This window comes from Gossypium raimondii, chromosome 13 (assembly GCF_025698545.1).
Source record: "Gossypium raimondii isolate GPD5lz chromosome 13, ASM2569854v1, whole genome shotgun sequence".
Classification (NCBI taxonomy): Eukaryota; Viridiplantae; Streptophyta; class Magnoliopsida; order Malvales; family Malvaceae; genus Gossypium; species Gossypium raimondii.
Window position 1 is genome coordinate 51,898,194 of NC_068577.1, and position 11,643 is coordinate 51,909,836.

Here is an 11,643-nt window from a genome sequence, read left to right on the forward strand (position 1 = left end):
TCCTTCATCTTTTCTCACCAATTCCATGTATTTCTTTTCTAACTTTTAACTTTCTACTTTTACCACAACACTTTCTATTCTTCTACAATTTAGTTAATATCTCAAATTAAGTTTCCTGATCTAAAAACATTTTCTAATTTCCTATAGGTTGTAACTACTTCTTATACTTACACTCAAAATTTCCTATTTAATCTGTTTCTAAAATTTTCTAATATTCCTAATCGGACATAGCACTATACCTAGCTCCGAGGCATAATGCGGATGTTACAGTTTTGCTCTTCGATGAAACTTTTCTTGAGAAAATAAAAGCACCTCTTAGAATAGGCAAAGGTTAGGAATACTTGATTCCTCTTTTCAATCAATCTTTCTTCTTCATCTTCTTTGGCAACATTAGTAGCGCCAACAAGCAACTCTGGAACCCCAACTTGCTTCATCTTTTTATTTCTCTATTGTGCAAAGAAAGGAGCATTGGGATGCTTAGTCCTAACTTTTCTAGTAGTGACATTCTTCAAAGGTGCATCCTCATCAAAGCTTGACTTAGTTATTGTCTTTGATTCATCGGATCATTAGAACTTTCTACAACAATCTTTTGTTTCTTGTTAGCTTTTTCAACAATTGGAGCCTTGCCTTGTTTGTTCTTGACAGCCTCTATGTCGTCAAACCCATTTTCCATTACAAAGTGGATTCTCCTTATGGTTACCAACGATGGGCTAGTGGAAGTGGGCACTTCCTCGGTCACTTCAATCTTAGAGTTTGAGGCTCCAAACTTAGCCTTATTTTTAGTAGCAGTAGAGACAATATGGTCCTACTTATTATCTTTTGCAACCTTCATAGGTTCCACCACAAGTTCTTGAATATTGGTGGTGAAGGCAAATGTATCAATTGGACTTTTTGAGGAAGATGGTTATGCAATTGTAACAACAACATTAACCAATGAACTATAAATTGTAGAAACAAGATTACCTTGGCTAGTTATAGCAACAACTAGGGTTCAATTTTATGCTTGGGAACAGGTGTGTGCTCGAGTGCAATGGGTTGCTTAGTAGCACGTCAATCTCAGTAGCAACTTGTTGATTCTATTGGGATGATGCAACAGTTGAGTCTCAAAGGCAGAAGAGGATACATCTCCCCCTAACTCCTTAGGAGTCATAGGAACAAAGGTTTTAGACTCTGGGTAGGAAACAAGAGTTGTTAGCACAGTCTAAGTCACATCCTTATTTGTTGTGCCTACAAAAGTGGGAAATTTGATTAATATATTTTTTGGGTAACCAACTTAACAAAAAAATCGGAGTGACAAAAATAGGAGCGCTCCTATTTAGAGTGACTAACGGTGTAGTTTACCCTTAAATTTATTGATTTTTACATATATAAATATGTTATTTAATTGTTTTAGTTTTAATTATTAAGGTGAAAAATGATATAAACTGAGCCCACCAATGGACACAAGACCATCACATTGCTCTGTTATTTTTAGTATTTTTCAAATTTGTTTTATGGTTTATATTTTAGATTCGTGGTTGTCCTTTCCAACAATATCGTCTCCAAAATTCAAACTAGTGTCTTCCTTTAATAATGCAATGTAGCATACTATTACACCCAACACTTGTAAGTTACAAAAGATATAAATTAATGGGTGATATAACTCAATGTAGTCTTCCAATGATAAAGTCTTTAAACAATCTCATCGTGATTTTTCTATTAAAAAATAGGCAAACTAGTTCCGGTAAGTTAGATGAGAGAGCAATAATTTAATAAATTTAACCATCGACTTTTACACTTTTATTCGATTTGGTCCCACTCTTTTATTTGGAACAAATTGACCTTCAACCTTTCATTGTTGATGTGACATTATTAAAAAATTAAAAAAATTAAAAAAAGTTATAATTCCTAAAATTATGGAAAAAGAAAAACTCTGTTTATCTCAATTCTTTTATATTTAGATAAGAAGAAGGCGGAAAATTGAGGAATTCTCCAAGGGATAAAAATTAGTTGATAGAGCATGTCAGTCTCATTTATATTTCGTTGAAAACAAATTTTGTTTAGAGCAAATCTTGAACAGTGTAGGGTGCTCAAAGATATACTGTATGTACTATGCCTACGCATAAACCTTGATAAATCTCATCTTACTATTTGCGCTTCGAATATAAGGGTTTCGATTTGAGTCTGTTTATTGGAGTCAACAAATAATTCAATTCTTTAATTGATTTAATGCTCGAGTGCTTGTTAAGTGTTTAAAATAAGAATATTTTAAAAATTAAATTATAAAAATTTATTTTTGAGTGACCAAAACTTAAAATTGGGTGAGGAATTAGGTATTCCAATGGTCCAAAAAACCATTCTATGCATCCAACAGCAGGAGATTGCTTCCCACGTCTCATCCGCAACTAGATAAGAAAGAGCAAGGGCTCTAAGGATAAAAGCTTCAAAATTTTTCTGTCTTCTGTTTTGGCTCAAAATTTCATCTTCCTAATCTTTATTCTGAATCAAACCCAGAAAAAACTATGCCAATTGCTACCTTATCTCTCCATTCTTTAGGCTATTGCTGCCAAAAGTCTCCTCCTTTCTCCCTCAAATCTTCTTTTCTCTCAAAACCCACAAAAACCCAGTTTTCTTTTGCCTTCAAAACTACCGAGAAGAGGCCTTTTTCGCATATAGTCTCAATGAGCATGGAAGCAGGCATTGGAGTAATGGGCACAAAGCTTGGAATGATGAGTTTCTTTGAAACTGATGGCACAGTTGTTCCAGTGACTGTAGTTGGTTTTAGAGAAGGAAATCTAGTGACCCAAGTTAAGACATCGGCTACTGATGGCTATGATGCTGTTCAAGTTGGGTATCGGAGAGTTAGAGATAAGAAGTTGACAAAGCCTGAGTTGGGTCATTTGGGGAAAGCTGGTGTTATTCCCATGAGGCATTTGCAAGAATTTAGGTTGCAAAGTGTGGGGGAGTTTGAGACTGGTCAGAAATTGGCTGTTGAAGAGATTTTTAAGGAAGGTGATCTTGTTGATGTCTCTGGGACTACCATAGGGAAAGGATTTCAAGGTTTGATTTTATATTTATTTATTGCATTTTGAAGGTTATGATGGTTTTATATTATGTTTCTAGTGGAGTTGTTGATGAATGAACAAAAGTTTGATATTCCAAATTAAAATCCTTGTGTTTCAAGTGAATTAATTGTGTGAATCATAGCTTCATCAATGCTGGTGTTGTTAGGCTTCAATTTTGTCAAATTGCAAAGTTCAGAAATGGGTTATCTTTTTCTCTTTTATTGATGTTAGTATCCAAGTATATCCTTTGGCTCATATTACATTGTTTTTAGCACATTGATATGAAATGCCAAGGGTTTCTTCAAAGGTTTTAGCTTCCTTTGCCATAATGTGGGTCTCGTTGTTTTGGCAATTGAAATTCCCCAATTGGTGGAATGTAATATTTGGCATAATTTTTGCACAGGTGGAATAAAGCGCCATAATTTTAAAAGAGGTCAAATGAGCCATGGTTCCAAGAGTCATAGAGCATTGGGGTCTATTGGTGCTGGAACAACACCTGGGCGTGTGTACAAGGGAAAGAAAATGCCTGGCAGGATGGGAGGAAGCAAAAGAAAGATCCGAAAGCTCAAGATTGTGAAAATCGACAATGAGCTTCGAGTTGTGATGATCAAAGGTGCTGTCCCTGGTAAGCCCGGAAATCTGCTACGTATAACCCCGGCTAAGATTGTTGGAAAGAACATACCAAAGAGCTAGTTTCATGTATTGGACTCATTTCATTTCAGCTAGTATTTCAGTTGTGGGAACTTTTGATGTATTCATTGGTGTATGAGTTTAAGTCGAAATTTACCTTTTCTTTTATTGAGTTGATTCCTGAATTTGGAAATGGCTTCTCAATTTGTGAACTACTTAAATTGATCAGTCAATTCTACTTGTCAATATTCTCTGCGCAACTCTGCTAGATTGCAGAATACATATCCTTTTCATTTTCTTTTAAGGTGTCCATTGGTCGGTATTTTTTTTTCCCAATACATATTGAGATATGTAAAGAATATTATTCTTCAAGTGTATGAGAAAAAAAAAAGGTAAAAGTATCATGGGAACTCTTGTACTAGGAGTTGGATTGCTCATTCTACTGAAAAATGGGCAAATTAATTTCTATAGGTTAGATAAAAAGCAAATTAATTTTTAACAGTAAAAATAGATGAAATTTTTAACAGAATGATTAGTTTGTTCTTTGATCTAATGTATTAAGATTAATTTGTTCATTTTTAGTAAAGAAGGCAAAATGTAATCTAATTCCTAGTAAAAGGGCATTTGTGATACTTTTATCAAAAACCCTTAAAAGATAATTTTAAAATATTCATGTTGGACACATACACATATCCCTGATCGCAAATACAAATTTCTTACACTTAATACTGGGGCTAACTTTAGGTGAAGAAAATATATTTTTCTGGTTATATTTCCGAGGCCTTGGTTTATGAAGGAGTTGATGCTCTGGATGGCTGAAGCATTTATTCATCTGATGATCAACTTAGTAAAGAAGAGACAGGAGTTCAATATTTAGATGAATTCTTGTCTTCTTTAAAGTTTTAATCATCAACCAACAAGGTTAGGTATAGAAGGTGCCAAGTCAGATGGAAAATCATACATTTTCTCAGGAAAATTCCAACATCTCTCTGGTACAAAGAAACCCTTGGTTTGGATTAAGAAGAGGAGTTGCAGAGAATGCCACATTTGAACCTCGGAGAAACCCCACACCTGTAAAAGCCTGTGCAAAGTTCTACTTCCTACTTTCCTAGTGATTACTTGAAAAAGTCGGGCCAGGCTCTTGACTAAATGCTTCATTCCCTAAAACACATTTGTTTTCTTAGAGTTCTCAAGCTCTAATGAGTAGTTGAAGTTATCACGATACTCTATCTATAGGACAGAGATCAAAGAGCATCCCAACTAAGTAATCTGAAGACACTTATGCTTCTAGGGTGCCTTTGGCCTTCTAAATTGCCCAAGATTTTAATTCTGGTGGAAGCTTCTCACTGATTCGTACTGCAAAGATTCTCGCCGCACTCTTCTTCCCTGCTCACAAGAGTGAAAACTGCGTCTAAATATTGATCCCTCAACCCATAGATGATCATGGCTGTTGGCGTTTAGAACAAAGAAAGAAAGCAAAAACAGAGAAAATAGCAGTATAACAAGTCTGCTCTATATTTCATTTTCTTCGTACTTAACAATATATACGAGTTTCTTTACAAGATAACTCAACAAACCCCACTAAAACAATCCTGAAACTTGAAATAAATTTCTTGTACACAAGTAAATTAACCAAACATGTCAATCATTACCTAAACACAAAAGATCTACCAATTAAGATTGGTTTTTCCTAAAACACACACGCACTCATCACTGGTAGCGTGCACCAAAACATTTCATTCTAACTGCGGATACAGTCCACAGACACATTCATCGGATACACTCCGCTGGTCTTTAACCTCGCCAAACAGATCGCAGCTTTGTTCTCACTTGATCAGTCCACCAGGCTTGTTGCATATGAACTGTCCGCGACATGGCTGTTCACATGATAGTTCGCATGATTACATGATGGTCCGCATAACGACAGTAAGCGAGGCAATTCAACAGGTGATTGTCCGCCCAGTAAGTCACATTTGGACTGTCTGCCATTTGTGCGAGCTATTGCATGGTTGGCCATCTCGCAACAATGGCTTTAGATCTCAACATTATTTTCAGTTTCAGCCTGTTACCAATAATCTCTGCATGAACACTTCCCATCTTTAAAATGGTGAAATCTGCTATTATCCCTCACAATTATCTCCCTTTGAACCACCTTTGATATTAACTTTATTGCAGTGTGACAGTCGACACAGACCCGAATGTTCTTGGTTATTCGAATCGTTGTCCCAGCAGGGGTGCTAATGATGCCAAAAGCTAAAGCTAGTCTCTCACTATGGCTAAATATCATGTATTTCTTCTGCTCCTCGTCAACATCATGGAAATCCTCATTTGTGTCCGGAATATAGCCTTCTCGTTCAATCTGTTCGAGAAGATCTTTCAATGCCTCAAATATTCTGTCATATAGAGGATGTGACTTATCACCTGAGATGAAAGTATGAACCCTGTTTTTAACTTCAATCCAGCTACAAGCTGGTTCCTTTCTTATGCCTTTTTTCTTCATAAATATTCTCATCTTTGCTGCATCTTTCCATCTCCGAGCAGCTGCATACATATTCGACATCAGCACATAAGCTCCCACATTCTCTGGATCAACTTTAAATATCTCGTTAGCAACCTTTTCTGCCAACTCAAGGTTCTTATGGACTCTACAAGCGGATAACAGCGTTGACCAGATACTACCTGTAGGTGCAATATGCATGCTACCAATGAATTCATAAGCTTCTTCCAACTTTCCTGCACGACCAAGAAGGTCTGCCATAGCTGCATAATGTTCCAAGCCTGGTTTAATACCATGATTCCGACTCATACTATTGAAATACCTCCAAGCTTCTTCTGGCAATCCAGCATGACTACAAGCAGTAAAGACAGCTATATATGATACGTAGTTGGGTTTGACCCCATCCATTTCCATCTGCTTGAACAACAAAAGGGCATCATGAGCATGCCCATGCAAAGCATACCCCATTATAATTGCTGTCCATGAAACCATGTCATGGTGTTCCATTTGATTGAAAATCCACCTTGCTGCCTTGATGTTTCCGCATTTGGCATACATGTCAACAAGGGAGCTCGCTATAAACATATTATCATTGAATCCACCTCGAATTATGTATCCGTGTAGTTGCTTTCCCAAATGCAATGTTGTCAGGTACGTACAAGCTGGCATGATACTAGAAAATGTAACATCCCTTGGCTTTACCTCAGCCGTTAACATTTGACGAAATAACTTCAGACCTTCATCAAACACACCATTCTGCACACAAGCTGCAATAATCGAATTCCAAGAGATGTCATCTCTCTTAGATAGCAGATTAAATACACCACATGAATCTTCGATACGAGCACAATTTGCATACATATCAATCAGACTACTAGCTATATAACAATTAGAATCAAACCAATGTCTAATAGCATAACCATGAATCTCCTTTCCTTTAATGACATCCACGTACTCTGCAAATATAGGAAGTACACTGGACAAAGTAAATGAATCAGGTTTCATGTTAGCGTTCCCCATTTCCCTAACCATCCTCAAAGCTTCTTCATACATTCCATTTTGTGCATTCCCTGCAATTACAGTGTTCCATGAAACTACATCCCTTTTTGGCATCATTTCTAAAACCTTTGTCATACGATCTAATTGAATAATACTTGCGCCTTTCTCTTGAGCCGATGTCCCACAAAGTTCATCACTTTTTGGCATACCATCGAACACATTAAAGGCGAAAACTTTATGTCCTCCATTCGGTTGTAAGCTTTGAAATTTTGCATACATATTCAAAAGTGCATTTCCAGTGAACAAATCGAAGTCCAGACCCAGCCTAATAATACAGCCATGAATGGACTCACCCAACCTCAAGTTCTTCAAAAAGACACAAGCTTTAAGCACAAAAGGGAACATATTAGGATCCGGATAAATACCAAAACTTCGCATCTGGACGAAACAAGTCAAGGAATTTAGAAAATGGCCAGAATTTGCATAGCATTTGATTATAGATTTCCACGCGAGAAGAGGAGGGGAGTTAAGAGAGTTAAAGAGGAAGAGGGAGGGGTGTAAAAGATTGAAATTAGAGTAAACGGAAATGAGGATGGAAGTGGAAGAGGGAGAGTAGGGTTGGGTTTTGAGGAATTGGGCAAGGAGCTGCTTGGCTTGGAATTTGGTTTTGAGGGAATGTGGGGTTCTGAGGAAGGTTTTGACCAGGGTTTTCGCGGTGGAATTTGAAGTCATTGTGGGGTGTCCAGTAATGGGTTTTCGTCCAAGGTTAGTTGCAAGACATAAAAAAAAGTTTTGGAATTGTCTGCCGCTGGCGGTTCTTGCGTTTGCCTTCGCACACCACAACGCCCGGGCTTCCTCCCCAAAGTTCCCACCTTGGTTGGCTTGGTTCAAGTTGATCCCATTTGATCCCACCAAAGTTCCCGCCCGGCATTAGATAAAGTTGTAATTCAAGTTGAACCCGTTACTATTAATAAAAAAGATTTATTTATTTATTTAATTCTAATTGTAAAATATTTATATTTATATAATATTAATATATCTATTATTTAAGTTTTTTATTTTATTTTAACAATCAATTATAGTTTTCGATCATATCTAATCTTTTTGATACAATAGTTAAAACTATCAATAGCTCCTCCCAACATTTAAATAAGCTCCTCCCAACATTTAAATAAGAGGATAATGCGTTTCAACGCACTCGAACTCAAGCCATCTTGTAATAGCAATAATGTCAATATCAATCAAGTTAAAACTCAATCGACAAGTTCTTGTATAACTTGAATAGAATCAATTCGAAGCTTAGTTATAAAAGATCTTTTAACCTTATGCTTGACTCTCCTAAATAGATAGTTCATTATTAAAATAATAATATTTTTATTTAAATTTAATTATACAAATATATAACTATTTATTATTTTTAAATAATAAAACGAGGCCGAAGTAAAAGAAAACAAAAAACATAAATTCAAGCTCAATCTAAAAGCGTGCTTAAATTCGAGCTTAGGTAACTATTTTATAGTTTTTCAAACAATAATTCAATTAATTTTGATTGTTTTAAAATTAATCGATTCAACATAACTCTAATTAAACAATTAGATTAATCAATTCTATTCTATTCATATTATTGGACATCGGTCTCATTCAGTGTCAAATTAATCACATGATAAAAAAAACTACCCATAAAGACAAATGAAAATCAAAGCTACACGTTCAAAAAATTCAAAAATTCAACCTTTACTAACAAAGTTTCATCGACTTTTTTTCTTTAGGAATTAGGAAATAAAAGACGGTCCACATACAACATAAAATTCATTTAAACTTTCTTGCAAATCTAGATTTTTTCTACTACTTTTTCATATTCAATAAATTATTGTATCTTTTCATAACCATTCAAGACGTAGATCATAAATAGAGTCAAACCCTACTAAAACCTGTTAAAGCGAATCAAAAGCACTCGATTTTAATTAGCAGAATGATTTTTAAGTGTAAAGTTTATTAATTTTCTTTTACTACTAATATGTATTATTATTTGGTTAGAAATGATTCGACTTTCCACTTCAACTCAATTATTGTCTGAGTTATACTCAAGTTAGAACATAGAATAAGAGTGCAATGGCACAATCAAATTAACATAAAATTGCATATAAACAAGCAATTTCCATTCACTCATTTTTGGTAAAGACTGGACAACACAGAACATGAAAGAAATAGTGGCATTATGCAGCACTTACTTGCACAACGCAATAAACCAGTCTAAGTTTCTTAAGATCAAATTACATTGAACATTTAGTTGGTTGGGACTGGTAATTTCGCCGCCTTACCTGCGGCTGTGTACTGGCTGTTGTAAAAAGATTCTTATCGGATCGTTTGGATCAACATATCTACAGAAAACAGAGACAACCATTTACTTCAAGCTACTTAAGAACTCGATCAAGACGGTAAATATGGTTGATAACTACGTAACTTACGCATGTCTCATCATTTCATCAACCGGAGTTTGTGCTGCTTGTAAAGGATCCATTTGAGGTTGCTGTGCCGGATTTAATTATTGATTGTACCGACTAACCGAGGAAATCAAATTTAGAAAAAGCGGAACAAAGGCTCTGCAACCGCCTTCCTTGAACAAAATCTTGGATGAATGAGTGGAGCACAGTGCCCTATGCTCATTTCAGGAACTAGCTAAAATTTGTACAATCAAGATTTTCAGGAACTACTGAACAAACTGCAGGAGAGTTTGACAGCAGATGGCGATTCACGATTTTTCTTACAGACTCAACATGACCAGAAATATTGTTGCAGTGAAATATTGGTTGATTAAACTTTTCATCATGCACATAAAGCTGCATAAAAGGAACATATATACATCATATGAATCAGTGTCGAAATGCAAGAGAATTGAACCTAACAAAGAAGCTCCATGGCAACGATGCACTGCAAAAGAAGACAATCGTGTGACGAACTCAAATAAATAACATTCGAGTTCCAAAATGACACAGAACCAGAGCTTTGATATCATGCTAAGAGTCATAACAGGTAGAGAGACCTAACGTAAATATAAGGCTACATGCAGTCCAAGTCTTAACAAACAATGTTGGATAACACCATTTTAACACTATCTAAAATCATCTCAACAATATGTAAAGCCATGAGAAAAGGGTTGAAGGCAAAGGATGATGTTAGTGCCAGAGGCATATCAAAATCGAAGAAGTTCCCAACTGGGTGAGTTGCAACAAAGACCATCCATATATTGGATAAGTAAATTATGCCCTTTGCATCAACACGGCCTCCCTGTGATCAGAAAAAAAAAAAAAAACACCGAACATCAAATTGAAATTGTTTTAAACGGCCTGGCATGGCATGCATCTGATTATCTAAATAAAACCCCCAGAAGGAAAAAGAATAGAAAAGAAAAGTGGAGATTAAAACAAAAGGGATGGTACCCGGTGATCTTGGCGGATATCCTCCTCAATCAGCTTATCCACCAGCTGGTTATCCCGGTATGTATGCTCAATCACACTTTAATTTTTATATGGCTCATCAATCCTCCCTATAGCAGGCATTTTAGTCTTTGGTTCAAACAACAATGGGCAAAAGGATGTCATATGGTTTTAAACTTATAGTTGATTATGTCATTTTTGTTCAGTCCTTGCTTCTATTACTCAACCTCAAGTGTTGATTGTGAATGTCTAACGGGTGTATCTAAAATTTACAGGACAAAGTTCACATGGACATGCGGTGGGAGGGTTGATAGCAGGGGGTGCAGCTGCGGCTTACGGGGCACACCGTATTGCACATGGCCATGGGGGTTTGTTTGGTCGGGGAAAATTCAAACATGAGAAAGCGAAATTCAAGCCTGGGAAACGCTGGAAGAAGGGGAGCAAGTTTCTCAAACCTAAGTTCAAGAAATGGAAGCCGTAATTCTTCCTGTTTCTTATGGTATTAGTATCCCATTTTACCAATTACTGACTTTGGTGCTAATTTTATGACCATTGCCCCGAATAAACATTGAATGTTCTTTTCTTTTTTTCTTTTGTTTATGGTTTCGTTTGAAAAGGAGTTGCATATGATTCCTTTCATCCTTTTTGTTGGCTACGCCATTTATTTTAATTAATAATAGCCTTTGCAAGCCTTATATATTGGTGGAAAATGGGGACCAACTAACATTCTATGCTATTCTGTGTATCCATGTCTGATATATATATATGTTTAGTATATGTTTGGAATTTTGCTTTTTATTCAACATATAAAAAAATATTCGTAAAAATAGTAATTAATATGAAAAATCAACTGTTTTCTTTTCTATGTTAGGTTGCTAGATTTATTTTTTTTAGAAGAAGTCATATTCATTAATAAACTAGGAAAAATAAAAATAAGAATAAAAAGGAGAGTACCTAAACTCAAGTCATTAGACTTACCCAATACGCCTTGTCGAAACCATTTTTTTGAAAACAAAAAATTTTTAGGTTGTCGACT

General features: G+C 35.7%; 2 protein-coding genes across 2 annotated transcripts; one reads left to right on the forward strand and one right to left on the reverse strand.

Annotated features, from left to right (window-relative positions):
- Window positions 1-2,395: 2,395 nt before the first annotated feature.
- LOC105783385 (50S ribosomal protein L3, chloroplastic) lies at window positions 2,396-3,920 on the forward strand. Its single transcript, XM_012608808.2, has 2 exons — window positions 2,396-3,039; window positions 3,448-3,920. Exons 1-2 carry the CDS (start codon window positions 2,502-2,504, stop codon window positions 3,735-3,737), a joined length of 828 nt encoding a protein of 275 aa, XP_012464262.1. The 5' UTR covers window positions 2,396-2,501; the 3' UTR covers window positions 3,738-3,920.
- Window positions 3,921-5,158: 1,238 nt separating this feature from the next.
- LOC105784183 (putative pentatricopeptide repeat-containing protein At3g23330) lies at window positions 5,159-8,087 on the reverse strand. Its single transcript, XM_012609987.2, has one exon. It carries the CDS (start codon window positions 7,900-7,902, stop codon window positions 5,740-5,742), a length of 2,163 nt encoding a protein of 720 aa, XP_012465441.1. The 5' UTR covers window positions 7,903-8,087; the 3' UTR covers window positions 5,159-5,739.
- Window positions 8,088-11,643: the final 3,556 nt, after the last annotated feature.

Excerpts from the sequence above, each read along its gene's own strand:
- LOC105784183 (XM_012609987.2), bottom strand. The coding sequence starts at position 7,902 with ATGACTTCAAATTCCACCGCGAAAACCCTGGTCAAAACCTTCCTCAGA.
- LOC105783385 (XM_012608808.2), top strand. The coding sequence starts at position 2,502 with ATGCCAATTGCTACCTTATCTCTCCATTCTTTAGGCTATTGCTGCCAA. Across the intron at positions 3,040-3,447 it reads CATAGGGAAAGGATTTCAAG|GTGGAATAAAGCGCCATAAT; the intron begins GTTTGATTTTAT and ends ATTTTTGCACAG.